The sequence below is a fragment of the Rasamsonia emersonii genome (genome assembly GCF_000968595.1).
Source record: "Rasamsonia emersonii CBS 393.64 chromosome Unknown ctg1118621759678, whole genome shotgun sequence".
NCBI classification, from domain to species: Eukaryota; Fungi; Ascomycota; class Eurotiomycetes; order Eurotiales; family Trichocomaceae; genus Rasamsonia; species Rasamsonia emersonii.
Window position 1 is genome coordinate 60257 of NW_013563338.1, and position 25963 is coordinate 86219.

The 25963-nt window shown below is 51.1% G+C and overlaps 9 protein-coding genes across 9 annotated transcripts; 5 read left to right on the plus strand and 4 right to left on the minus strand.

The window, feature by feature from the left end:
- Positions 1-413: 413 nt before the first annotated feature.
- Positions 414-4888, minus strand: T310_0465 (Structural maintenance of chromosomes protein; the record flags this gene model as incomplete). The annotated part of the gene is made up of 3 exons (XM_013476669.1): positions 414-515; positions 575-652; positions 734-4888. The coding sequence occupies 3 exons, from the start codon at positions 4886-4888 to the stop codon at positions 414-416; spliced, it is 4335 nt and encodes a 1444-aa protein (XP_013332123.1).
- A 277-nt stretch (positions 4889-5165) lies between these two features.
- On the plus strand, positions 5166-6249 carry T310_0466 (Uncharacterized protein; the record flags this gene model as incomplete). Its single annotated transcript, XM_013476670.1, has 3 exons — positions 5166-5319; positions 5380-5609; positions 5668-6249. 3 exons carry the CDS (start codon positions 5166-5168, stop codon positions 6247-6249), a joined length of 966 nt encoding a protein of 321 aa, XP_013332124.1.
- Positions 6250-7381: 1132 nt separating this feature from the next.
- On the plus strand, positions 7382-8969 carry T310_0467 (CCCH zinc finger domain protein; the record flags this gene model as incomplete). The annotated part of the gene is made up of 2 exons (XM_013476671.1): positions 7382-7470; positions 7523-8969. 2 exons carry the CDS (start codon positions 7382-7384, stop codon positions 8967-8969), a joined length of 1536 nt encoding a protein of 511 aa, XP_013332125.1.
- Positions 8970-9518: 549 nt separating this feature from the next.
- Positions 9519-10485, minus strand: T310_0468 (40S ribosomal protein S20; the record flags this gene model as incomplete). Its single annotated transcript, XM_013476672.1, has 4 exons — positions 9519-9603; positions 9690-9913; positions 10027-10068; positions 10195-10485. 4 exons carry the CDS (start codon positions 10483-10485, stop codon positions 9519-9521), a joined length of 642 nt encoding a protein of 213 aa, XP_013332126.1.
- A 136-nt stretch (positions 10486-10621) lies between these two features.
- Positions 10622-12730, plus strand: T310_0469 (CUE domain protein; the record flags this gene model as incomplete). Its single annotated transcript, XM_013476673.1, has 1 exon — positions 10622-12730. One exon carries the CDS (start codon positions 10622-10624, stop codon positions 12728-12730), a length of 2109 nt encoding a protein of 702 aa, XP_013332127.1.
- A 428-nt stretch (positions 12731-13158) lies between these two features.
- On the minus strand, positions 13159-15382 carry T310_0470 (Linoleoyl-CoA desaturase; the record flags this gene model as incomplete). The annotated part of the gene is made up of 4 exons (XM_013476674.1): positions 13159-14647; positions 14715-15007; positions 15134-15255; positions 15298-15382. 4 exons carry the CDS (start codon positions 15380-15382, stop codon positions 13159-13161), a joined length of 1989 nt encoding a protein of 662 aa, XP_013332128.1.
- Positions 15383-15823: 441 nt separating this feature from the next.
- Positions 15824-17799, plus strand: T310_0471 (Phosphoglucomutase; the record flags this gene model as incomplete). The annotated part of the gene is made up of 5 exons (XM_013476675.1): positions 15824-16087; positions 16303-16470; positions 16535-16827; positions 16880-17559; positions 17633-17799. 5 exons carry the CDS (start codon positions 15824-15826, stop codon positions 17797-17799), a joined length of 1572 nt encoding a protein of 523 aa, XP_013332129.1.
- Positions 17800-18388: 589 nt separating this feature from the next.
- Positions 18389-20180, minus strand: T310_0472 (Dihydrolipoyl dehydrogenase; the record flags this gene model as incomplete). The annotated part of the gene is made up of 4 exons (XM_013476676.1): positions 18389-19267; positions 19324-19770; positions 19846-19922; positions 20039-20180. 4 exons carry the CDS (start codon positions 20178-20180, stop codon positions 18389-18391), a joined length of 1545 nt encoding a protein of 514 aa, XP_013332130.1.
- A 3447-nt stretch (positions 20181-23627) lies between these two features.
- Positions 23628-25767, plus strand: T310_0473 (putative transporter; the record flags this gene model as incomplete). The annotated part of the gene is made up of 8 exons (XM_013476677.1): positions 23628-23742; positions 23830-24114; positions 24169-24239; positions 24305-24387; positions 24449-24840; positions 24895-24977; positions 25037-25363; positions 25423-25767. The coding sequence occupies 8 exons, from the start codon at positions 23628-23630 to the stop codon at positions 25765-25767; spliced, it is 1701 nt and encodes a 566-aa protein (XP_013332131.1).
- Positions 25768-25963: the final 196 nt, after the last annotated feature.

A 25963-nucleotide genomic window follows, 5' to 3' on the forward strand; every position in this document is an offset into this window, starting at 1 on the left:
AGATCGGAGAGCGGTTAAACCTGGAGGGGGAAAGGCAAAAAAAGGCTTATCCCTACGGCATTGCTGTTCGGAGTTTCTCTTCGCTACTGACCTTCCTTCTCGAGCATTGGGCTTGATGTGGTGACGTCGATGCCAAACTCAGACCTTACGATGTTTCAAATACAGTCGTACTTCGGAAATAGACCGCAAGAGAGACCTGAAACGAAGTAGCTGAATAAAGAAAAATCCATTCAAACCCAATAAACTCCAAAAACAAAAACACATCATCACCACACCGCACATATAGTCATAAACCAATCCAGCCTTGACGCGTGCCTAATCCAAAGCTAAAATATCCACGTTATTCCCATATCATCCGTCCCTACATTATTCACAGAGAAGAAGACCAAAAATCATCAACAGAGGCTGATCCTTCATTGTTGTCGACCAGTGATGTAGTCCCGGTTCTCGATCGTGACGCTCTTCGTCATGTGATTGACCTTGTATACTCCGACAAGACGAGATGCAAGTTCAAACTGGAGACTCTTTAGCGGCGAAGTTCTACAGGTAGGAAGGAGTGTCGAGTGCAGCTCACCATGTTGTTTCGGAGAGAAATGACGATGAACTGGGCATTCTTGGTCCTCTCCTTGATGTAGGAAGCAACAATAGAGACCTACACAAGAATGTCAGCGCATGTTCCTTCTCATCACGCATAAATGGGGAGAGAAGAGTGCGTCACGCGGTTGAAACTTACATTCCTGAAATCCAAAGCAGCGTCGATTTCGTCCATAACGTAGAGAGGAGTCGGCTTGTAGTGATGCAAAGCAAACACGAGCGCGAGACTAGACAGTGTCTTCTCGCCTCCCGAGAGGTTGCTAATGTTCTTCCAACTCTTCTTGGGAGGCATCACAGAGAACAAGATACCCTCCGAGAACGGATCAAGAGAGTCGACAAGCTCCAGCTCTGCGTTGCCACCCATGGTGATCATCTGGTACATCTCCTTCAGGCGCATGGAGATAATACTAAAGCCCTCCATGAATCCTGTCAAACGGGCGGATCGAAGACTGTCGAGGCGAGCCTTGGCATTGTCTCGAGCTTTCAGCGCCTCATTCAAGTCCGCAGAACGCGATTCGTACTCAGCAACACGACGGCGGTACTCTTCGATGACTGACAGGTCGACAGAAGCGTTTTGCGTTTTCTCCTCTAGGGCAGCAATCACAGCTTTGAGGGACTCCTTGTTCATCTCCGCGAGTTCGTCTCTGGTGTAAGTCTGCAGCTCCGTGATCTGCTGCTCTTCACCCAAGTCGTTGATATTCTGCAATGACAGCTTGGAGAGTTTCTCCTCCCAGTATCGCATTCGCTTCTGATTTTCAGCCAGGACTTTCTGGTTCTCCTCCAGCTTGTTGCGCATCTCAATCTCCGCCTTCCGGGTCTCATTCAACTCCGCGATCTTCTCGTCAAGCTCAGCCTTGAGGGCTTTCAGCTCACCCTTCTTTGTCTCGAGAGCCTCTTGAGCCTCTTCGGCTTTCCGTCTCGATCCCGACGCATCGCTGGCTTGATTCTTCACATCATTGTTGAGCTGCTCGATCTCCTCAAGGACCTGTTCGATCTCTTTCTCGGCGTCTAAACGAGCTTTCTCGTGTTTATTGATCAGTTTCTCGTTTTTCGACTTGGCAACTTCGGCGTTGGAAATCTCCTCAACAAGCATGCTGATCTGTTCTTTGAGGCCATCGACCTTGGCTTTCTGGCTCCTCAGTCTAACACCGCCGACTTCCATGATCCGGTTCTGGAGAGTCTGAATCTCCTCCTCGACACCGGCCATCTCATTCCGCAATGACTCGATTTCCTTCTCCAGGCTTGCAATCTGTTTCTCCAGCACTTGAGCCCGGTTGTCATCAGCTTTCGATGGTTTGTGTTCTGCGCTCAGCTCTTTGACACGTCGCTGGGCATCGGCCAGGCTTCGACGGGCGCTCTCAATTTCAATTACAGTCTTCTGGATTTTAGTCTCCAGTCTCGGGATTTCATCGGACTTCTCCCGAATGGAGGCCTCCAGTTGCCGCTGCTTCTCCTGGAATGCATGGAATTTCCGCTCCATCTCATCTCGGTCTTGTTCGAGCTTCGCCACCTGCTCCTTCGACGTCTCGGCGACCGGCTTAGATGACATTCCGCCCCTTGCAACACGAGTGCCACCACCAGTCATGGTACCAGACATGTCGATCAACTGCCCGTCAAGTGTGACAACCCTCCATCGTCTAGCACCATAAGCAATCCTGTTTGCTTGTTGCAAGTCATTGGCTACCAGTGTGTTTTGCAAAACACTGTAGAAGGCAGGTGCAAATTTCGGGTCCTTGGGTTTGACCAAGTCAAACAGTCGTGGAACATTCTCAGGAGTGTTGATGGAAGACATATCTCTCTTAGGGAGTCGGTCCAAGAGGATAAAGTTGGCACGCCCGAGATTGTTCTTGCGAAGATAGTCAATGCATTGCTGACCAACTTCAACGCTGTCGACAACCATATTGTCAAGGGCGGGGCAGGCGGTCGAGATCGCGACATCATATTTCTCATCAATGGTTCCAAGGTCTCCAAGTCTACCATGGAAGCCATCAATACGACCGGACTCCTTTAGTCGCATCAGTCCAGTCAACACACTACCCCTATTCTGGGTACTGGCAAGACTGGCCCTTGCTTCCTCCGCCTTTTGCCTCGCGCTGGAGACCTGAGTACGAAATTCAGGTTCCTTCTGTGACAGTTTCTTCAGGTCATGCTGCAAGCTTGCAAGTTCGCTCTCAAGATTCGCTTTCGCCGCACGTCGTTCCTCGAGTTCGGCTTCCTTCTCGGACAGGGTCTCTTCAATAGAAGCAACTTTGGACTGCGCCTCTTCCAAAGCTTTGGCACCAGCGTTGCTCTTTTCCCGCAAGATATCCAGCTCACTTTGGGCCACCGCGACGGCGGAAAGCTTTTCGTTGATCTTTTCATTCCACGGTTCCAGGGACTTCTGCTTCGCAGCTATCTGCTCAGAGAGGCCTTGGGTCTTGCCCTTCAATCCCTCCCGAATGGAGGAAAGCTCCTCTTCTTCCGCCTTCATCTCTTTCTCGAGCTTCGCAATTTCTGCCGACTTCTTCTCGATATCGTAGGTGTACTTTTCGACCAGACTAGTGCACTCGGAGGCGGCAAGACGGCTTGACTGCATTGTCTTCTCCAGCTTCTTCTGCTTGCCAGTCAAGAACTTCCTCTTCTCTTCAAACTTGACCGATTCCTTATCATATTTTGCCATCTCTTTGATCATAGCCTGTGTGGCCTTTTCCATGTTTTCATATTCTTTCATGCCGCGCTTGTAGGCCCTCTCGAGCTCTTTGATGCCGGATTCGCTACCTTCATGCTTCTCAAGCTCCAGGTTCAATAACTCCTGCATCTGCACGATAGCTTCTTCCGTCACTCGTATGTTGTCTTCACACTCAGCGATGTAGATCTGGTAGAGAGCCGACTGCTTCATGACGAGCTCGTTCTCGTCTCGGATGTAAGCCAGAGCCTTGTTTTTCTTGTCCTCCAAATTGTTCTTCTCCTTTTCGACATGCTGGACGCGGTTATTCTTCTCAACGCACACGTCATTCAGATTCTCAACTTCTGCGGCAGCTTCTTCGATCGGCACCTTGTACTTTGAGGTTCCAATGATGTCCTCCAAATATTCCAAGAGTCCATCCTCGTGTTCGTTTGCCGCCTTCGGCTTCATCTGCGCGATAGACTCAACCTCGCCCTGTAAAATCAAGAAACGTTTGTGATCCAGATCAATTCCACGTTCGCGCAAGAAATCTGTCACCGCTGTGAAGTTCGTCTCTTTCTTATTCATGTAGTACTTGCTGGTGTTGTTCTTGAAAGCTCGTCGGGAAATTATCAGCTGAGAATCCGGAACGACCTCGTGAGCGCCTCCTGGAAGATCAATGATCTCCTGAAAATGGACCTCAACCTCGCAGAAAGGCAGATCTGGGAAATTCGCTGAGTTATGAATCAAAGCAGAAACTTTTGCCTGTCGCATCTTGCTTGCGCGAAATCCGAAAACAAACAGCAATGCGTCAATAACGTTTGATTTTCCGGACCCGTTTGGACCGACAATTGACGAGAAAGAGACGTGGAAAGGCCCGACAACCTGTCTCCCTGCATAACTCTTGAAATTGGTAAGCACAAGATGGGTGATAACCATGCGCGGACGGGGCCCTTTCGGCTCTTCTATCGTAGGCATAGCCAAGGAACGTGACTTGATCATAATGTCCATCGGCTTCTCTAGTTTCGTAGACATCGGGTTGATGATTGATATCTGCGACTTCGGCTCCTCGGGTCGTTTTGAAGGCGACGGCGTCTTATTCACGGCTGATTCGGTGATATCGGCAAGAGGGCTGGCGGCATCTCTGTGCGACCGAGATGAAGGCTCGGGCGACGCTGAAGGAGACGGCGTAGGAAGTGAGGATAGCTCCGGGGTTGGAGTAGCGGATGTGCGACTCTTACGAGAATTAGCAGCGCTTTTTCGCCTTTGAACAGCACGAACACTGTCAGATGGCGATTCAGGCTCTTCCGCCGGCGCTGCAATAGTACTTTGCTCCTCCTCCGCCTCCTCGATGCTCTCAGCGACCTGTGATGAATCCATATCGTCCCCAGCCGTTGTTCGTCGTCCGCGTCGTGACTGTCGCCGTGCGCTAGGTGTGGGTGCATCTGCTGTCTTTCTCCGCCCTCCCTTTTTCGCAGCGGGTTTTTTTGCGACTGGCGTATACTCGTCCTCGTGCTCGTCGTTCTCATCCACGTTCGATGGTGTGGGGGTGACATTTCCCAATTCATCGTCCTCGGAAGGCTCTTCAATAACAAAACTCTTCCGTGAGGCAGCGCGCCGCGACGGCCTGCTCTTCGCTATCGAGGCCATGTCGGGATAGTTGTGTTGATTGCGAGGGCGCGATGAAGTTGGCAAGATGACTTGTCGGCCGTCGCTCTCTGTGCTTTGTTTTGGCGACGCCGCATTGTTTACTTCGCAGCCAAAAGAGGAAAGGTGCCACTTTTCTGCCGCTCGGATGCGCTCCCCCGCTCACCGCCCGGCTGAGGTCAGCATCGCCGTATTGTATCGTTACTCGTCTCAAAGACACAAGGTGCTGGCTCCAGCTTGATTTCGTCTTTCCACGGCCATCCGCTTCTCACACGATAGGATGGCTCCCTGGGAGCAGTTCGAGACGACCTTCTATTTCAACAAGGATTTCACCTACGATGGGAAGGTCGTGGACCAGATCCTTGCGAGCCGTCGCGCTCTTGAAAATCAACTTTTTGTTGATCGGCTGCTGAGCCTTCTGGGTGTCAAAGCAGGTATTGCTACTTGGGATCGATTTTGATTCATTGTGCGGATCTAATTGCGGAGTCTTTTAGTCCAGAAAATATATCCTCCAAGAACCAATCAAGACCTAAGGAACCTGTATCAGCAGATTGTTTCGTCGTCGTTTCCGAGTCACCACAAACAAGCGTTGATTTACTACATTCTCAGAGATTGCCGCGGGGCAAGTGATGCCAGTACGCAGTTTGCGCGGCGATCCTATCTTCCGGAGAAATACAGACTGTTCATAGATGGACTTTGGCATCTGGATCGATTAGAATTTCGAGTACGACCACTGGCCACATTTATCTCGGATATTAGCTAACTTCTGCCGGATATAACAGCGAGCCCTAGAATATCTCACGGAACCGTCTCTCATACCGACCTTCCCAGATGAGATCCTCTATGTCCTGACTCTTCAGAAGCTCCCGAAGCATGATGATAGTCTCGCAATAGCATACTACCTTACTGTTTCTCCGCCACTGGCGTCTGAAAAGGTTCAGCAAGCGTTTTTCGAAACGCTCTGTCGTGCTAGCATTACGGAAGCGTTTTTCTTCAGTCGGAAGCATGAGGACGACCGCCGTCGCCGATATCTCGAACAGCTCGTGTTGTTCGTCCACCAGACCAGTGCGGGGAAGGTCAGAGGGGACCGAGCGATTGAGCTCGTAAACCTTCCGTTCGATGAACAAGAAGAGCAGTGGTTTGAGGATTCTCTGCTTCATGGAAAGGCATCAACGTTACCAGGCGCGAAAGATACGGTGATGATGCGACGACTCGCCACGGGAAGACTGCAGAATCTATCCGCTGAGGTCGAGTCTTTGGGTGGGAAGAAAGTGGACGGCATCAATTGGGATGACCTCCGCCAGAGCATCGATCGGCATGGCCCTCTCGGCGCTACACTTAGCCATAGCGATCAGGTTACGTGACTGAGGTTTCTTGGCTGTTATCCTCTGGGTCAGCGGGAACGGAGTTCTAGGTGGGCAGGTTGTATTGCTTATATGGGTCTTCAATGGGATTCAAGTAACTGAGTTTCAATTTCGTATTGCCTCCGTGGCGAGATACTGCTTCTTGTAAAAACACGGGAGATTACGTAAAAGTAAAAAATAAAAAGAAAAATAAACAATAATAGTTCAGAGCATTCTCAGGAATATGACTTTTCATGCAGTCAAATGATAGTGGTGAGGCGAGGAACAAGCTCGGTCTTTTCCGCAGCGTCAAAAATATATAACTTGTGGCCAAGAGATCTATCACGGTAATCTTAACAAACGTCACTCACATTTGCAGGTCATCTCTAAAAACGTCAACTAGGACGCACTGCAATTCTGTATCGACAATTAGAAGTTAGTTGACCGCAACCTCTGTCGTGCCTTTGATATAGCTTAATATTAGTGGGTGCGGCGATTTCCGGGGTGAGGCGCCAAAACGGAATCGACAGCGCGCGCAGATCAACTTTAATTCCAGCACTAAGATTCAAACCGCGCGACTAGACGACCAACGAATGCCGCATACGTAGCTGCTACACTTCAGCAAGATGGTCGTCTGTACGTACTTTCAGCAAGGACGCTGCAGGTTTGGAGGTATGATTCGTGACTGGAGGATGGATGGCGCATTGTTTGTTTCTGAATAATTTCGCCTCGCTGACTGCTTTGCCCAGAGCGGTGCAAATACGAGCATCCTGGCCATCCCACGGCCGGGTCCTCCAATCGTTTCAGCGCCCTGCAAAGCTCAGGTGCAAGCTCAGCTTCATTTGGAGGAGGTATGTCTTGCATTGTTCCTATTCAGTTGCTATTCAGATCGTGTTGTGTCACATGAGCCCCTCCATTAAATCCACGAGCGAGCAGTGAATGATCGTACTTCGTTTGCCGCTAGCCTCGGCCATTCCTGAAGAAAACCTCTGATCATATTCCTATTTCCCATTATCATGTGCCCCAGAATGCTTTTCAATCTCTTCGTTGTTAGTTCTGTGTTCTATTATTTGTGAAGCTACTGGATGATCGCCCTGAATAATCTCTTGATCTCTTGATACCATTTATCCCGAAGTTATTCTCGCAATTCGTCATGTCAATGTTTGAAAATACGGTCTTTATTAACCCTGATGTCTGGAAAAAAGGTCGGCAAAAACAGCAACAGCAAAACAAGCTTCAAACGTAGGTAGCCCGTTCCATCGTCCGTTTGATGCGATAACTGACTGCTTCCCAGTTACGCACTAAACGCTGATGATATCAAACATGATCTGACCGCCGGAAAGGGACGACCAGAATGGATCTTCTCAGCTTACGGTCCTGGGAAGAACGCACCCAGGCAACTTTTCGGAGGACCTCAGCGCGAGCAGAGTTTCGAGGAGATGCGGTGGCGTCATTACCAGGCAGCGGCAGCGGGCAATGCAAACCAAGCTATCCAAGAAGCCCAGAACTTGTATGAAGAGGCGTTGAGGCAGATCTCTTTTGCTTTGAATGACGTGGAGGGGGCTCTGAAATACATCCTCGAAGGAGAAAACGAGCATCCGAACCGGATTGACATTGTAGAACGCAAGAATCTCAACAAACCGTCGCCATTTGGTCAAGCTCCCAGTGCTTTCAACCAGCAAGCAGCGCCTTCATCGACGTCTGTATTTGGCAAACCAAGTGCTTTTGGTCAGCCCTCGACCGCTACGTTTGGTCAGCCTTCACCCCTGGGTGGTACTCAGCCGGCATTCGGTCAACCTTCAAGTCTGGGACAACAGGGGCCTGCGTTCGGACAGCCATCTACCTTGGGTCAAGGCTCTACATTTGGAAAACCATCCGCGTTAGGAGGCCAGCCTGCCTTCGGGAAACCAGCATTTGGACAGCCAGCCTTTGGTCAACCGTCTGCTCTCGGCACTTCGGGCTTTGGCCAGCCAAGCAATGTGTCTCCCTTCAGTCAAATATCTGCCCAAAATCAGGGGGCCTCTGGCTTCGGCCAGCCTTCTGCGCCGGCAGGTCAGACGACTGCTTCTCCGTTTGGTCAACCGTCTGGACAGACATCGGCTTCGCCGTTCGGGCAGCCTGCGGCCGCAACGGGGTTTGGACAGCCATCCGCAATGCAGACTTCCACCGGCGGATTTGGGCAGCCGTCACAAGCTCCATCTCCCTTTGCCCAGGTGCAGCAGCAGCAACAGCAGCAACAGGCTGCGAACCCATTTGGTCAGCAAGGAGCAGCTGCAAGCCCATTCGGTCAGCCTACGAGTCAACCGGCCACTACTACGACGACTACGACTACCACAACTACTACCGCACCCGCGCCCAGCGGCCCCCGGGTTGGCATTGGGCCCAAACCACTGCTCAAAGTGGGCGACAACGAGCTCAATCCGCTCCCCAACCTCAGCGGCCAAACCGTCCGCGATCCGGTGACGCAAAAGCTCACGATGTGGAAGGGCCGGCCCGTGAAATACAACGACGAGGATTGGCCCTGCTACCTGCATCCAGACGACAACAAGACCTGGGTGCGCATCTTCTTCCCGGACGGACCACCCGAGCAAGGGAACCTGAAGGACGTCGAGGCGAAGCCCGAGGAGTACACTCCAGAGGTCACGGAGCAGTACCAGTTCTTCCTGCAGAATGGGTATTTCAAGGACGGCGTTATTCCGAGCGTGCCTCCGAAGGTGGAGTGGATGGGGTTTGATTTCTAAATGCTTGCTTCCTTAGACTTTTCCCAGGAGTAATAATAATGTGTACTGTACATACAGATCAGAATTGTGGGACGAGGGAGTTTTGCAAGGAATCATGGTTTTTGTTTTCCAGGGGAAAGGGAAATTATCGGGCCATTTTTTTCCTTTCTTCGTTTTATATTTTTTTTGTGGAGTCATCACGGTTGGGGTTTTTGCCATACTGGGGGGATTTTACTGTAAAGTGCAAATATTGATTGAGACATGGGTATTTTGGACCGAAGGAGTTCTGTTCTCGAGCTTTTTTTGGTCTTGAGAGGGGAACAAAAAAAATTGGACAGAATAATCTTCTTTCTTCTGGTATATTTCGTCCTTGTTTTTCTTTTATTATCTATTTCTGTTCCTTGTCGGTCATACAAGCTACCGCAACGAGCACCTTCACAGATGCAATCGCCGTAGAATAATCCCGAGGAGGCCACATCCAAGATGCAAGCGCAGTACCAGCCCGCATACACCAGAAAGACGTCTTTTGTTTTCTTTTTTTTTTTCAAGGTCCAAAAGACGACAAACCGTTTAAGCAGCAATGGTAACCTCAACCTCAACACCAGCCTCAATGTTGATGATGATCTGCTTGACGGTCTCGGTGGGGGCGTGAAGGCTAGATAGAGTAGGAATCGAACCCGTCAGCATGCAGGAAGACCCCAGGATCTGATATAAGAATAATATAAATGGGGGAAAACTCACTCAATCAGACGCTTGTGGATGCGCATCTCGTACTTGTCCCAGGTCTTGGAACCCTCACCACAGGGCGTCTTCCGGGTGGAGATCTTCAGGTGCTTGGTGGGCAGGCGGACAGGGCCCTTGACGTGGAGCGACTTGGAGCGCGCGCGCTCAATCAGCTCCTGGCAGACCTTCTCAAGGGAAGCGACCTTGCGGGAGCTGAGGGTGATACGGATCTTGTGGATTTTCTGCAGCGCAAAGACGGTAATCATCAGAATGGAGGTTCATAAAATAATAATAAAGATAATACTTCGACGTTCTCGCGTGTCGTCGCGACAATTCAGAACTGAAACAAACATACCGGGCCCTCGCCGAACTCCTTCTCGGGCTTCTGGAAAGACATCTTGATATGGTTTGCGGCGGCGGCGCTTTACACTGGAATTGAATTGAATTGAATTGAATTGACTGAGATACACCCATTAGCTTGGCCTCATCCGGTCATAATGCTAAGGTAGCTGTCAACACATACGTTGTGGAAGTTGAGGCTGGAGCCAATCACGACCTGAACAACGAGGTTCGGTAAGGTGATGAAAGGCACTTGAGGTTGAGGGGGTTGTGGTTGAGGATCGGAGGAGCAGCGATCTTTTCTCTTTGATAGATACTCCGTTGAGTTTAACCGGTTTGCATTATCGGGTGTTCTGTGTGGATTGCAGTCTTGGCACTCGGTTAGTGCTGCGCTAGCCGCATCGGGTGTCCGCGTGCTGACTAAGCAGATACAGTCAGCCATGGCCCGGAGAAACAGCAGCAGCAACATCTCCATGCTGGCGAAGAGACGTATTCGGGAGGTGAAGATGATGAGCGCCGCTTGGTTTTGCTCCAAATTCTGCAGTCCTGATATTAGTTTACTGTGCGCCACTTGAGACCTTCCCTGCTGCATGACCACAACTCTCTAGACCATGGAATTACCACCGCTGGCGCCAGTCCCACCATCCCCCGTGCGGAATCACATCCCAAATGAGGAATGGGAAGCATGTCTGGATGCGTGGATCGCACTCACTGAGCTGCGCTTGCGCATATCGGCCAAGGAATTTGGAGAATGTGCCGCGAAAGATGCATTCTACGCTTCCTTTCTCTCGTCGTACTTCCAGCAGATGGCCGCCTCGAACGACCCGCGTCTGCATGCGGGGCAGAAGGCGAGGAATCTGCGGAGGTTGAATTTCCTGCTGACGAAGAGGCTGCTGCTGGAGGTGTCGCCGACATCGCCGGAGCTGCTGGATTGGAAGTTCCTCGGTGACCTGAGCATCTGCTATCATTCCAGCTCTGCTTTCAGGGCCGTGATATCAGAAGTATGGGCCAGATACCAGGAGACGATAACATCCAGCCTGGACAGCGGAAAGTCAGCAATCATGAAGCAGCTCTCTGCATCAGCTTCTTTAACGGCATCTGATTTGCTTTTTCACATTCGAAGATTGACTGTTCTTGCCTCCGCACTGCCTGCCGCGGGCCATGTCCTAATGACAGGCTCCGATTTTTTAGATGCCATCTACGACGCATACAAATCCAAGGCGCATAAGAGCGACGGTGAAGCTCTTCGAAGCGCGCTCATTGCGATTGCATACGTGGGTTTGACGTCCCTGCTCAAGGGCCCCAAACCGAATCTGTCACTGCTCCTGGACCATCTGTTCACCCTGAAGGTGGCTGCAGGCGTGGATACCCCTGATGCCAAAAAGGAGCCCGTCTTGTTGTCGGACTTGGTTTGCAGTACAGACATGCTCACGCGGATGGAACGATACTTGATCAGTTTCCCCCAAAGACGAGGCCAAGATCTCGTCGCTACTCTGCGAGCATACCAGCGGGAGACAAAACCGCTTCACAATCGCTACCAGAAGCACAAGAGAAAAGACAAGGGCAAAGGACGAGCTCACGACGGAGTTGTCGAGGGAGAATTTCACGCTCACAAGATGTCTCTCATTACGCAGATCCAGGACCTCTTTCCGGACCTGGGATCTGGATACCTTGCACGATTGCTTGACTTCTACGACGACAACGTCGAGACAGTCATTGCGCATCTTCTTGATGGGTCACTACCGCCTGAACTCCAATCTCTGGACAAGTCTGAGCAGCTTCCGGATGCGCAGTTGGTTTCGCACGACGTTATGGAACCGCGTCCAACATCCCCGGAAGTCCCACCACCACCACCACCACCACTACCTTCGGAACCCACCTTCACCCGCAGAATCAATCTTGATGATGACGAAATCGTCGAAGCAGCCCGGTCCGGAGATGCAGGCCGGAAAGTGCATTTCGGACGTGCAAACGCAGAGCTGACCGCGGATGCTATGCTGGCGGACCGCAGTCAGCACGCGGCCAACAAGGCAGCAATCCTGTCTGCCCTGGCCACGTTTGATTCCGACGACGACGAGCGCGATGACACATACGACGTGGCGGACGTCGGGGGAACGGTCGATTCCGTGCCCACGGGCACCGACGCCGAAGCGGAGCAAGTCCGACGTGACCGCGCTGAAGAAACCGAAATGACGCTTTTCCGCGCCTACAAGTCGAATCCGGAACAGTTCGCGCGCAATTCGGCAACCCGTCGCTCACAGCCTCGGACGGCGCTCAAGCGGGAGACGGGCATGACCGACGAGGCAATAGAAGGATGGGCGCTGATGCTGGAGCGTGATCCTAAACGGAAATCCAGGCTGGAGGCAAAACTGGCCCTTGAGGCTGGAGGAAGAGGAGGAGGTGGTGGTGCAGGAGCTGTCGCTCAGCCAGAGCTTCCTTCAACCTCGTATCGAAGACCAAATCCCAAGGATGCGGAAGCAGACACCGAGACTACGGGAGAAGAAGAAGCCGAAGAGACCAGCGATGGAGCCGCCGCCGGCGGCAGAGGCAGAGGTGGAGGTGGAGGTCCCGCCCGTGGTCGGGGTGGCGGCGGTCGAGGACGTGGTGATGGCCGTGGTGGCCGTGGAGGCAGTCGAGGCGGTGGCCGGGGCAAAGCAAACCATCATCGACGAGATCAACATGCTAAGAAGATGGCCAGAGCTGGTGCCCTACCCGGATGACATTGCACCTTCAGCCGTCGTGACAGCTCCATCGAAAAAGCGATTTAGATAATGCACTTTCTACTCCGTATTACAGCCCGAATGAATGATTTTCAATGACCCATAGACAGAACTTGCAATTGTCATGACCATGTATGACATTTAATAGATCATAGAATCTTATAAAAAAAGTGACATCGCAAAACATAGCGGGGTTCAAAAAAATATCGTCCATCCATCCATGCAAGCAGTCGACATCAAATCTATGTACAAATTCGTCATTATTTAAATCACAACCAAGCCTTCCCGTCCGATTTGAATCCAGACTGGACCAATCTGCACCCTGACGGACGGGGAGGTTGGATTGGTCTTATATGTATAGCGCATTCGTCAAGAGATACATGGTAGATATCATGGTATCGAAGCGAGTGGCTACCGAGTAGATGAACTCAGTCATGATGATGATGATGATGGTCCGAGAATAAGGCTTGTTCAGCACATGCCTTCCTGCACTCCTCGAAGATTCGGACCTGCTTGGCCACATCCCCCAGTTTGCTAATGACTTCTTTGTTGCCGTCATAGAAGGAAAAGATCGCGTAAGGGATGTTGACTTCGCGGCAGAACTCCATGACTAACTTCTGAGTGCGGCGCAGGTTGTGTCGAGGGATACGGGGATACAGATGGTGAATAGCCTGGAACTGAAGGCCGCCATGGAAGAAGTCCAGCCAGGTAGGACAGTCCACATCCATAGTGGTGCGGAGCATCTTCTGCGGGAAGGACTCGTGGACTCCGAGATCCGCCGTCGACATGGCGAAGTGAGAAAGCGTGATTTGCACGTGCAGGGGAGCTGTGACCATGTGGGAGACGAGAAGGAAAAGAATGCGGTTGCCCCAGTCTGGGATGGATCGATAAAGCACGCCATATCCAAACCACGTCCAGAAAAATATCTGGCCGCCCAATTCGAACCAGCGGTGCCACCAAGCTGGGCCCTTCTTTGGAGCTTGGCCCAGGAGGAGATATTCCCAACTCAGCCGGTAAAGATTAAAGCGACCAAAGAGAAGGATTGGGTAGTACAGGTAGTTCTGAAATTTCAACAGGAATTGAGCTACAGCATCGAAGGTCATGACGCGGTCGTAATACGTGCTGCGGAGGTTGGTCATAAAGCGATGCGAGATTGCGAAGAATGGCATGTGTTCGATGTCCGGGTCATGCTCTGGCGCATTGGTCACAATATGGTGGACGTTGTGATTGCGCTTCCACCATCCCAAGCTGAGACCTCCCAGATAGTCTGCAATAATGATTCCGATGACCGTGTCGATATGGAAGTGGTGAGTAATGCCCATATGGCCGGCATCATGAGCCGTGAAGACGAGTTGGTGCCAGAAGCAGCCAAGAAAGAATGCAGACGTGCCATACCAACTCCAGCGGAGAAAGAGATACGAGAGCATCGCACAAAGGGTATATCGACAGCACTCGATGAAATACGCCCAGTAATTGCAGTCGTAGAGACCTTCCGCGCGGATCCGCTCGTTCAGGGCGCGGTACTTTTTCACGATGTTGTCTTGGGAGGCTGGTTCTAGCGGAGGATACTTGGCCAGGTCGAGGACGATCTCCTGCTGAGTCCGAGCATCGAGGAAGAATGGCCTTGGCTCGAATTTCTTATCTGCCGGGGGAGCCGAGGCTATGGATGACGCCGCGGTTGACGAAGAGTTCCTCCGCCGTAGACCAGTCTTTTCGTCGACGACCTCGTCGAAGACCGGCGACGATGGGCGAGTGCTTGGCTGGCTTGAACTACTATCCGACGCGGTGTCACAATCATCCTTGTTGTATGGGCGAAACTTCCCTCCTTGGATAGGCGGCAGGAAATTGGTCCATCTCCCTTCGATCCGTCCAATCTGAAACGACAGCATTCGCTGGCGGGCTTCCTCCGAGTGTAGCCTGTTCAATCGCAAAACAGAACCAACGGTCAGTCCATGTAGAGCAGGCCAGAGAGCAGAGACCGTACGCATTGATTTCATCCGTCGCATCTCGCCCGACCATATGTTTGATGGATTTATCTCCTCCAGGGTGAAACTTGATCCACGCATCTGTCTTGAGGACCCTGCCGTCGTAGATGACGATATGTCTGCCATCGGCAATCATGCCCTCGATTTCTCTCCGCGAAATAATCCGCTGTTTACGGTCCTCGACCGAGGCCGAGGCGGAGTTCTTCGACCACGTCATGCCGTGCGGTATCAAGGGATGGATCGTCCCAGTATTCTCACGCTCGGACAGACGACCAGGACCATTTGAGGGCGACTATGTGCCTGGGTATAGTCATGTAGCTGAAATGTCGCCGTGAATGCAGGAGAAGGGTTGCAGCGGTGCGGAGGGGAGGACCCGCGAGGACGGAAGACGGGCCATGCCGTGGTATGATGTCCGTACGTAAGCAGGATTTGGCAGGATAATTCCCAGGAACGTGCCCGGGCCCCTCTGCCAATCACAGCCCTGCATCCCCACCGCTGTCGCAGGCGCTTCAGCAAGCTTCGCACATGGCGCGTGGACGTCTATCGGAAGTGTTCCCAGTAATAGTCTTTGAATTGACGTACTTCTGCGGTGTATATTGCATTTGATCTCCCTTGTGGCTGCGGATTCGGCAGCTACTCTGTATTCCAACCTGCAAGAGAGTAACATCTATCTGATTCGAGGTCGAGAACGCGCCCCATATGGCCTTCCCAGAGGTCTGTCGCAGAAATCGATAACAGTCATTCAACCCCTGGTTATGATTACTTGAGTTTTGACGGTACGGTTCTAGGTACCGCTTTGGCATCTCACCAACCAATGGCTCGAGTGGGATAAGGTACCTATCTCGGATTGATGAATTGCAGCAAGAGTTCTATGAGCTCATGCTTTGAATGAAAAGGATCCGGAAACCAGGAGCGAGATAGAGAAGCTGCGTGATGCTCACGATGACGCGGAGCTCGAAAAGCGTCTTCGAAACCGTACGTGTATTCCCCGTTGTCTTGACTTGCTTGTAATCCGAATCCTCCTTCCAACTGGACTAATTCATCTACTCCAGGGATCCGGTTTGGCACCGCCGGTCTGCGTGGGAAGATGGCCGCTGGGTTTGCCAACATGAACTGCCTTACCGTGATCCAAACTTCACAAGGATTGGCCACGTATCTCAAGAAGAAATTTCCTGAACGGTGTCGGTATGGTGTCGTGATAGGAAGAGATGCACGGAAGAACTCCGAAAAGTTTGCCCGCCTTGCAGTCAATGCTTTTGTTGCACAAGGGATCAAGGTCTGGTTTTGCGCTAAAGAGTGTACGACGCCGATGATCTCCTTTGCGACAAAGGTTAAGGGAGCAGTTGCAGGGGTCATGATTACGGCCAGTCATGTAAGCCTGTCGACAGTGATACCGTATACTGACCACGATTTCTAACAAAAACTTGCAGAACCCAGCAGAAGATAATGGTTGGAAATCCCAATTCCCTCGTCTTCGTAGCTACAGCTGATGTTTTGCAGGATACAAAGTGTTAGGATCAACAAAGGCCTCCAGTCCAGTGTTATACTGCTAACTTGCTCTTTAGCTTCCTCTACAAAGGTGTTCAGGTGAACTCGCCGATCGACGCCGAGATTGCTCAATCCATCCAGGAGAATCTGTATCCTTGGCCAGGCGCTTGGGCTGACTCCAGTACGGATAATACAAATAAATTGGTGGACTGGGGTGCATACAAAGACATTGTCCTACCCTGGGGTGATGCTATTCGTCGCTATGCAGTATGGCCTCTCCGATCTCCGGCGTCCTGTTTACCTTTCTCCCAAACTAACTGTCATTGTCAAGCTTTCTACGGTAGATAAGCTGATTCCCCCGACCCCATTTATGTATACTCCCTTGCACGGGACGGGTGGGATTCCCTTACCCTACATCATGCATCAGATAGGGATAGGCACGTGGATGCTCAATGTGGACGCTCAATTCGACCCCGATCCAACATTTCGCACGGTGCGCTATCCCAATCCTGAGGAGGATGGTACACTGGATATAGCGATGTCTTGTGCGGAGAACAACGACAGGCCGCTTTTGATTGCGAACGACCCTGATGCGGATCGACTTGCAGTCGCGCAGAAAATGAGGTAAGGACGTCACCACGCCTGCTGTTGCAACTCTACGCTGATCATTGTCCAGGAGGGATTCATGGTACACGTTCACCGGAAACCAGATCGGCGTTCTGCTCGCTTCTCATATTTTCGAGGAACTCGAGTACCCTTGCAAAAAGAAAGGCTACGTGGTTCTGAGCAGCGCCGTTTCCAGTGTCATGCTGGAGAAAATGTGTGCGGCTCGTGGCATCCGCTTCCAGGAAACGCTGACGGGATTCAAGTGGATGGGGAACATTGCCAAACAGCTGGAGGAAGAAGGCTACGAAGTTCCGTTTGCCTACGAAGAGGCTCTCGGGTACATGTTTCCGAAAGTCTGCTACGACAAGGACGGTATCACGGCTGCGGCCGTCTTTCTTCTCGCAGAAGGGAAATGGCGCTCTATGAACATGACTCCGTTCGACAAGCTGGAGCAATTGTTTGGGCGATATGGCCATCACGAGACGCTCAATGGCTATTTCCGATCGCCTGATCCAGCCACCACGGCTACTCTTTTCGAGAAGATCCGCAAGGGCCCTTGGCGCAAAGGCACGAATTTTGGATCATTTAAGATCTTGAGATGGAGGGATATGACGATTGGTTACGACTCGGACACTCCCGACAACAAACCAGCGCTGCCAGTAGATGAGGGAAACCAGATGATCACACTGTGGCTGGATCGGGATGTTAAATTCACCCTCCGAGCGTCTGGGACCGAGCCCAAGGTTAAATGTAAGTTTTATTGTTTTTCCCTCGAGACCCGCAGTCTTAGCTACGGTTTGCTAAATTGATGTGATTTGTGTAGTCTATATCGAATGCTGGATAAACAACAGGGATAAGGCCATCGAAGTTGTCTGCGAGACGTTCACCACGATCCATAAGCATTGGATCCGGGCTTTCGCGCCGACAATGACTCACAAACGCGAATATCTCACCTCTTCTTCCCATCTGCATGTGGTAAAGGACGAGTAAATTTTCCTTTTCAACCAAAAAAAAGGAAGAAAATGAAAATGAAAGGGGGAAAAAAAAGGAGTAACGTAAGATTTATGAATAACGGCCACGCCGCGCCACGCCACGCCATAACTTGACAGTCACGAAGTCAATGGATGACAGGAATAATGATAGTAAATAATGCAATGTGAAAATGTCCTTAAGATACACGTTCTTGGGTGGTATGATTGGCTTCAATCTGGATCGAGTAGTTCTCGTACCGACTGCTCTGTGAATATATATATATATCTTGGCGGACCAGTCCTTCTTTTTTTTTTACTTTTGAAGGTCCTTCGCCAATTCTTATTACGTACTCTATGAGTTTCATCTCTGTGGTTTTAATTCATTTTCTGCTTGTTCTATTTCCTTGTTACCCTATGTCCATACACACATTTCTTACGCTTATTATAGTTACTATTCAGTAGCAGATTCATTGGCCAATATCTATTCTTTTCAAATATAACAGACAAAGGAAATATTATAGGATGATGCTACACAAGTCAAGGTTCAAAGACAGTGGCTAGCAGTAATACATGATGATAGATCGACGGGACTGGTGGCAGCGGCAAGTCTAGAAGTGGATCGCTTTCGAGTACGTGGCCATAGCAGCCTCCTTGAAGGCCTCTGCCAGAGTCGGGTGGGCGTGACACGTCCGGGCAACGTCCTCGCTCGAGGCGCCATACTCGACGGCCAACGTCGCCTCAGCGATCATCTCACCGGCGTTCGGCCCGATGATGTGCACACCCAGAATGCGGTCGGTCTCGGCATCAGAAATGAATTTCACCAGACCCTCGGTCTCCAGATTCGTCTTCGCACGCGAGTTGGCGCTGAAGGGGAAGGTGCCCACACGGTACTTGACGCCCGACGCCTTCACGTCCGCCTCGTTCTGGCCAACCCACGCGACCTCGGGGTGTGTGTACATGACGCTAGGGATGGCAGCATAGTTGACATGGCCGTAGCCCTTCGTGATGTATTCAATCGCAGCGACGGCCTCCTCCTCGGCCTTGTGAGCCAGCATGGGGCCGAAAGTGCAGTCACCGATCACACGGATGTGAGGCTTCTTGGTCCGGTATTCCTGGTCGATCACCAGGCGGCCCTTCTCGTCCACATCCAGACCGACGTTCTCCAATCCCAAGCCAGCAGTGTACGGGCGACGGCCAATGGCGACCAGAACAACGTCGGCGTCCAAAGTCTGCTGCTTGCCGCCCTTTGCGGCCTCGACGTTGAGAGCGATCGTCGACCCGCTGTCATCACCACTCAGAACCTTGGTGCCGGTCAGGAACTTGATGCCCTGCTTCTGGAGAATCTTCTGGGCCTGCTTGGAAATCTCTGCGTCCATGCCGGGTCCACCGATCTGGTTCAGGTACTCGACCACAGTCACTTCAGCGCCAAGACGCGACCAGACGGAAGCCTTTTGGAAGTTAGCAACTTGACCAGAGAGATTCAACGGCTACAGGAACAATTGCATACCATTTCCAGACCGATGATACCACCACCAATGACAACCATCTTCTTCGGCACCTCCTTCAGGGACAGAGCACCAGTGCTGGTGACAATTCTCTCCTCGTCAATCTTCAGACCCGGGAATGGAGTAGCCTCACTTCCGGTGGCGATGATGATGTTCTTTCCCTTCAAGGTCGTCTCACCGCCGTCCAGCAGGTTCACCTTAATCTCGTGGTCGTTGATAAAGGAACCAGTTCCCTTGATGTAATCCACACCGTTCTTCTTGAACAAAAACTCGATACCCTTGGTGAGACTCTCCACAGAAGCATCTTTTGCCTTCATCATCTGTGCCAGATTGAGTTTCACGTCGCCAACTTCGATACCGCGCTTCTGGGTATCATGGAGGATCTGATGGTAGAGATGCGAGTTGTTCAAGAGCGATTTCGAAGGAATGCATCCGACGTTGAGGCAAGTTCCGCCGAGAGTGCCTCGCTTCTCGATACAGGCGGTCTACAATAATCACAACCGTAAGCACTGGTCGATGGTCTTTTCTGCGATCAGTTCCAGGCATAAAGGATTCCTCACCTTCAGACCTTCTTGCCCGGCCTTGATCGCAGCAACATATCCTGCGACACCACCGCCTATTATAACAACGTCGTGCTCTGTTTCACATTTATCCACAGATTTAGTTTTTTTTTTCCCCTTCCCTTTTTTTTTTCCCGCCGCGGCAGGGGCAATGCTTAAGAAACCGGACCAATTGAAACGGGCTAGTACGCACCAGTCGACGACGCATATCCTCGTTTTGAGCGTCCCAGGAAAGCAAGAGACGGGGCAGGGACGAAGTTCGAAGGGACGACCTGGGGTGTGGCGGTGCGGAGGACAGTCCGCGGCGTCGCTCGCGGCAGCAGAGACCGGAACATGACGCAGGAGGGTTATAGACCAGAAAGGACAGGAAAAGAGATATAGGGTGGAGCAATGGATCCTCCGTAGATACAAAAACACGAAGGAAAGGTACAATTGGGGGAGGTGGAGGGGTGAGGAGAGGAATAGCACAGTGTTGGGGCAGAGTCGAGCAGCCTTGGGAGATGAAGTTGACGTTGAACTTGCAGCAAAAGCTACCCGTATTGTCCCGTATTGTCACCCGCGTATATAACCCGCCCATCCACCAATCAGCGGGCCCAGAGCAGATCGGCTTGTATCGGCTCTTACTCCATACAGATTTCCATTTACCAGCCGTGCAACAACGAATACGGAAGATCGGCTGTACGGATATCAGCGGTCGGGATTCCACGGGTGAGGAATCTGGGGTTCTTAACCTCTGAACAAGCCGTGATGTTGCAAGATATACAGAAATAAATAATAATCAATGGCATTGTGATTCTGCATGAGGCTCACCACAGGCATAGCTGCTCAGTTTACTCTGGAGTCAGGTTGTGGAAAATGCCTCATAGAACTGGAGTTTCGCTGACAATGGACACTATCAAGTTCGGATGACCTCCAGGCCGTGATAAACAGGAAGAAGACCGCAATCCGCGTTGAGGACGTTCCCAGTCAATTCAATGCCATGCATGTTCATTGGGACAGCAAAGACATTGAGCAAAAGACGAAACTGGTCATATACCAGATAATTCCAAAATGTGCAGCCCCCTCAACATAAGAATGCCGGGCTCATGGTCATTCATGGAACCATTCCCACATGCATTGTTGTGTGATTTAGACTGCATGTGTGAGAAAGCAAAGAAGGAACATAACTCCAAGTTTGGAAAGAAGAGCATCATAGAATATCAAAGTGGTGGACAGCACAGAGGCTCAAGTTAGCACATTGAGCAGGTAACCAGAGATTCATGCGCTGCTGCACGTCAAACTAATTAGAGAGAGCAAGAATTCCATCAAGACGCCGTGTGTTGAATGCAAAATCAAGCAAGGGACTCACTATCATTGCAGACAGACTTTGTTGAAGAAAGGATAACCAAATGGAATGACGGTTAACCCAAAAGGAGAGGAGGAATTCTGCTGACAAAACGCTGAGAAGCGATAACCTGTAAATATCAGGGTGTTAAAACCGGAAGATAGGCGGAAGCGCCTGGGAAGAATAGGAAAAGAGGAAAAGGAGAAAAAAAGAAGAAATGACATGACAGATATAAAGAGAGAAGAAAAAAAGAAGAGAGAGAGAGGAAACAGAGCACCACTGTCGGTCCGCAGAGCTGCCTTCTGAATTTCGAATTCGAGGAAACGGTTCCCTACCGAGATAGCTCAATTTACCCGATGTCATTCCCTTTGTGAAGTGAGCTGGACTGACTGCTGTTTCGACCGATCCAGATTTCCTTGTCTCCACATACTGGTGCATGAAGGAAGCCAGTAAATAGCAAGCACGATGCCCGCTACATAAGTGGCCGGGACCTGTTTTGGCGTGTGGTAATTCAAATATCCCCGACTGACGGAAATAGTGCGCGCACCAAGGCAAGCAAGAATCGATAAGGCAACCCATTCCAAAAGGTCGATATCGTGAGGTTGAGGGTTGTCGAAGGAGCAGGAAGAGAACGATATAGAGGGGCCGCCATAGTCGATTTTCTGACAGGATATCCGCGGGTCTGTCTATGTCAATATCATGCTGATAACTACTCCAGCTATTTGTGAATTCTCAAGAATCCTCAAATTCCGGAGTTGAGTGTTCGATAAGCGAGGAACTTCATCATTTCAGTGGAAGCAATGATGGCGAGGACAGCGAATAATGTAACACCTGCTAGGACAGATGAGCGAGCAGTTTGAATAAGTTCGATAGCTTAATGATTTTCGAAGTCTCCCTCGAGGCAATGTCTTGATTCTGGGGATTCAGGAAAGCATCAGTAGGTTATCATTCAATTCAATCCGGAGAAAACAAAGAGGACAGTGTGTCGAAGGCGACGAATTGAGCAGTGGAGAAAGGACAAAATAGATATGAGAAAAGAATTGGCCGGATCTGTCCATATGGACGTAGAACTCGTTATCGCTGGACAAGATACCAAATCCGTCTGGTGCCATAACGCCGTCACTGGTCTACTTCCATTCGCTCCAAGACGGTAGATCTGGTTTGCTCTTGCTGTAGAGAAAATAATCTGAAGTTTTGATTATAGAGACACTGGACCTGTGCAAGAAATTATTAATGTCTTATCTGCCGAATTGTGCCACCTCGTCAAGGCTTTATCACATTCACTGTATTTGGGCCATATCGATCGCATCGTGGGTTTGAGGAGCGATATGTTTTTCTAGTTGGACAACAGCCTTGGAAGCAATTCTGGAGAAGAACTGGAGGGTTGCCCAATGACGGTATGCCGAGAGCAGGCAGGCAGTTGATCCAGCGGGCAGGTTTGCCGGGGCCCCCGGCCCCCGGGCCGGTCCCTTGAGGGCGAACCGACTGCAGAGCACTGACAAGGCCCCTTGATCTAGGCAATTCCGGAGTTCTCTTCTCCGGGTTCTCCCCGTGGAGATCCCGCAACAGGCAATGTTCTCGTCAATCGGCTCTTCTTGATGCGCCCTCTGTTGGAGTTCGTATTGCACTGAGCCACTGACGAGACGCGATGCACACGGACCGACCGAGACCGGAAAAAGATTCCTTTGCGACCCAATGTCTCGCAGAAGTTTCAGGCACCTGGCGGGGCATCCATCCAGACACAATAATGGACGAGATGATCTTTTCTCCGACACAGTCACACAAAACCGTTAAGCGACAACCTTCTTTGCTCGTTCTGTCCACTCGATGTTCGGGGAGCGCCGTGTCACGTGTGCACTTTCGGGGTTACTCCGCCCATGCCTTCGGATTACCTGCCAGATTAGACCTTCCCTCACAGGCAAATGATGGACATCACATCGCCAACCTTGTGCGGAGGAAACGCATGGCTAATCGACCAGTCAGTGGCAGTCTCTAACGTGGATTCGGACCACCGGTCCGACTAATTTAGTTGCTGACAGGGCCGACATGCGACATGCAGAGGTTGATCTCTCGCCAAGCCGCTTGGTCTTCAAGAAAACGCATTGCCAATTGGAGTGTTCCGCCGGATTCCTTCCTTATTTGCATGACGAAATCGAAAGGATCGATTACCAGTCCTCTGCGTTGCGCAGAGGCCTGGATCGTCCAACCTGACTGGCTGCAGCCAATCCTGGGGACTCCATCTGGGGATGCTTTGAGCCTGTGGTACAGGGCCGAGTCAGACTCTATGCTTACCTAGGGGGTTATCTGCCCAGATGAAAAACCCGCGTGGCGGGATGCATATAAGCCTGTCCCTTGTCCTTGATGGGACCTGAGGCGCTTTTTCTCGAACACCATCTTTCCTTGTCGACAGGGTAATGTATGTACAGTACATTGGTGCGCACAGCGGACCCTACCCAACATGAGCGATAAGATCCACTCATGGAATGTCGTCCACAAGCTCGAGAAGCGAAAGCTTCTCGTTGCTATTAATTCTGTGGCCGCTCTGTCGATCCTATTCTTCGGGTACGACCAAGGTAAGGAGATGTCGTAATGTTTTCCTTCTCTCGTGCTCTCTGTCTAGACTTCTTTGTTTGACTCGGGGCTGACGCGCGTACAACCAGGTTTAATGGGTGGTGTTAACAATGCAAAGAATTACATCGACCTGATGGGGTTCGGTTATACCGAGACAGTGGACGGAACCCCCAACACCCCGGTGGTGACGAACAGCCTGCTCCAGGGAGGCATTGTCTCCGTCTACTATTTGGGAACACTGTTCGGAGCGTTGTTTGGTGGCTGGCTCGGTGATCGCATTGGCCGGATCAAGGCGATTGCTGCTGGAGCACTCTGGGCCATCCTGGGGGCCTCCCTCCAGTGCTCAGCTCAGAACCACGACTGGATGATATGCGGTGAGTGAGGGATACGCAAAATTATTGGCACCAGAAGTCTGCTGACATCATCAGCACGTTTAATCAACGGCATTGGGACTGGTATTCTAAATGCCATCATCCCGGTGTGGGCAACGGAAACGAGTGTACGTATATGTTCCTATATATGCAGCCGTCGGGTATTTCTCTCCCGAATACTGATTTCACATAGGAACACACATCACGAGGTCAATTTATTGCCATCGAGTTTACCCTGAACATCTTTGGTGTCGTCATTGCGTACTGGATGGAATTGTACGTATTGTGCAAAGTCTTCTCTGATCAAAAGAGAACGATAGTGCTAATTGTGTCGCAGTGGTCTGTCTTTCGTGGATGGAGGTGTTTCTGCCATTCGCTGGAGATTCCCCATCGCGTTCCAGATCATCCTCCTCCTCTTGCTATTTGCCGTTGTGTGGTTCTTCCCAGAATCCCCTCGTTGGCTGGTCAAGGTGGGCCGGGAGGAAGAAGCTCGATACATCTTGGGTTGCCTTCGTGGCAACGAAGGGGAAGATCGAGTTCGGGCCGATTCCGAGTTCCGGGATATCCTGAATATTGCAGAGTTGGAGAAGTCAATCTCCCACAACCATTCCTACCTGGCCATGCTGTTTGGTTACAAGTCGGGAAAGCTGCATCTTGGTCGCCGGGTACAGCTTGTGATTTGGCTGCAGATCATGCAGGAATGGGTCGGTATTGCTGGTGTTACAATTTGTAAGCTCCCTTTCTCTGGACAATGAACTTGTCAAGCGCTAACTGCATGGATAGATGCACCCACCATTTTCCGCATTGCAGGATTTAACGCTGTGAAGAGTCAGTGGATTAGTGGATTGAACAATATTTTCTATATGGTACGAAGAGCGTAGAAGATTTCATATGGAGAGAAGTTTCTTTGCTGACTGCGATTTAGTTTGCCACTCTGATCTGCGTCTTTACTCTTGATCGCATTGGCCGTAGATGGACTCTTTACTGGGGGTCCGTAGCACAAGGCATTGCCATGTTCCTTGCAGGTGGCTTCTCTCGCCTTGGCATTAATGCTACTGAAGCGGGTGACACGGCCAAGGCGTCACAGTATGGAGCTGCTGCTGCTTCCATGGTCTTTATCTTTACTTCAGTTTTCGGTGCCACGTGGTTGACAGTACCTTGGCTGTACCCTGCCGAAATCTTCCCTCTGGCGGTTCGTGCGCGAGGCAATGCCTGGGGTGTCGTGGGTTGGAGTATTGGAAATGGCTGGCTGGTAAGTCCTCGCTGATCAGGCAGCGTTGATAGGGGACATGATCTAACGACAACACTTAGACGCTTCTGTGCCCAGTCATGTTCGGAGCGATTGGCGAGAAGACCCTCTACATATTCGGCATTGCCAACGCCATTACCATCCCCATGGTCTGGGCCTTGTACCCGGAGAGTAACCAGCGGACGCTGGAGGATATGGATCTGCTATTCGCGGCGGATTCCGTGTGGAACTGGGACGCGGAACGCACGTTTGCTCGGCTGAAAGCCGAGAACCCAGATCTCGTCCAGGGGGGCAGTCGCAAGAACAGCGTCGTGGACCCTGAGACGGGCAAGCCGTTGCGTGGAGACGCGCCGATGACTTTGGAGACGGCAGAGGAGAAGACCTCGGCCAGACATAACGAGTCATGATAGGATATACCCAATTTTGTTGTGGGGAATGGAATACAATGGTTAGGAATGGGATGGGTCGCAAAAGTACTTTGTTTCCAGTATCGGACCGGCAATGATTATGTGAAGCATGGTCGGGACGATTTTAAAAAAGTTTACTTGACTGGAAAGTTGGAAACGCAGGATAGTTTTCAACTGTATAGACACATATAGTTAG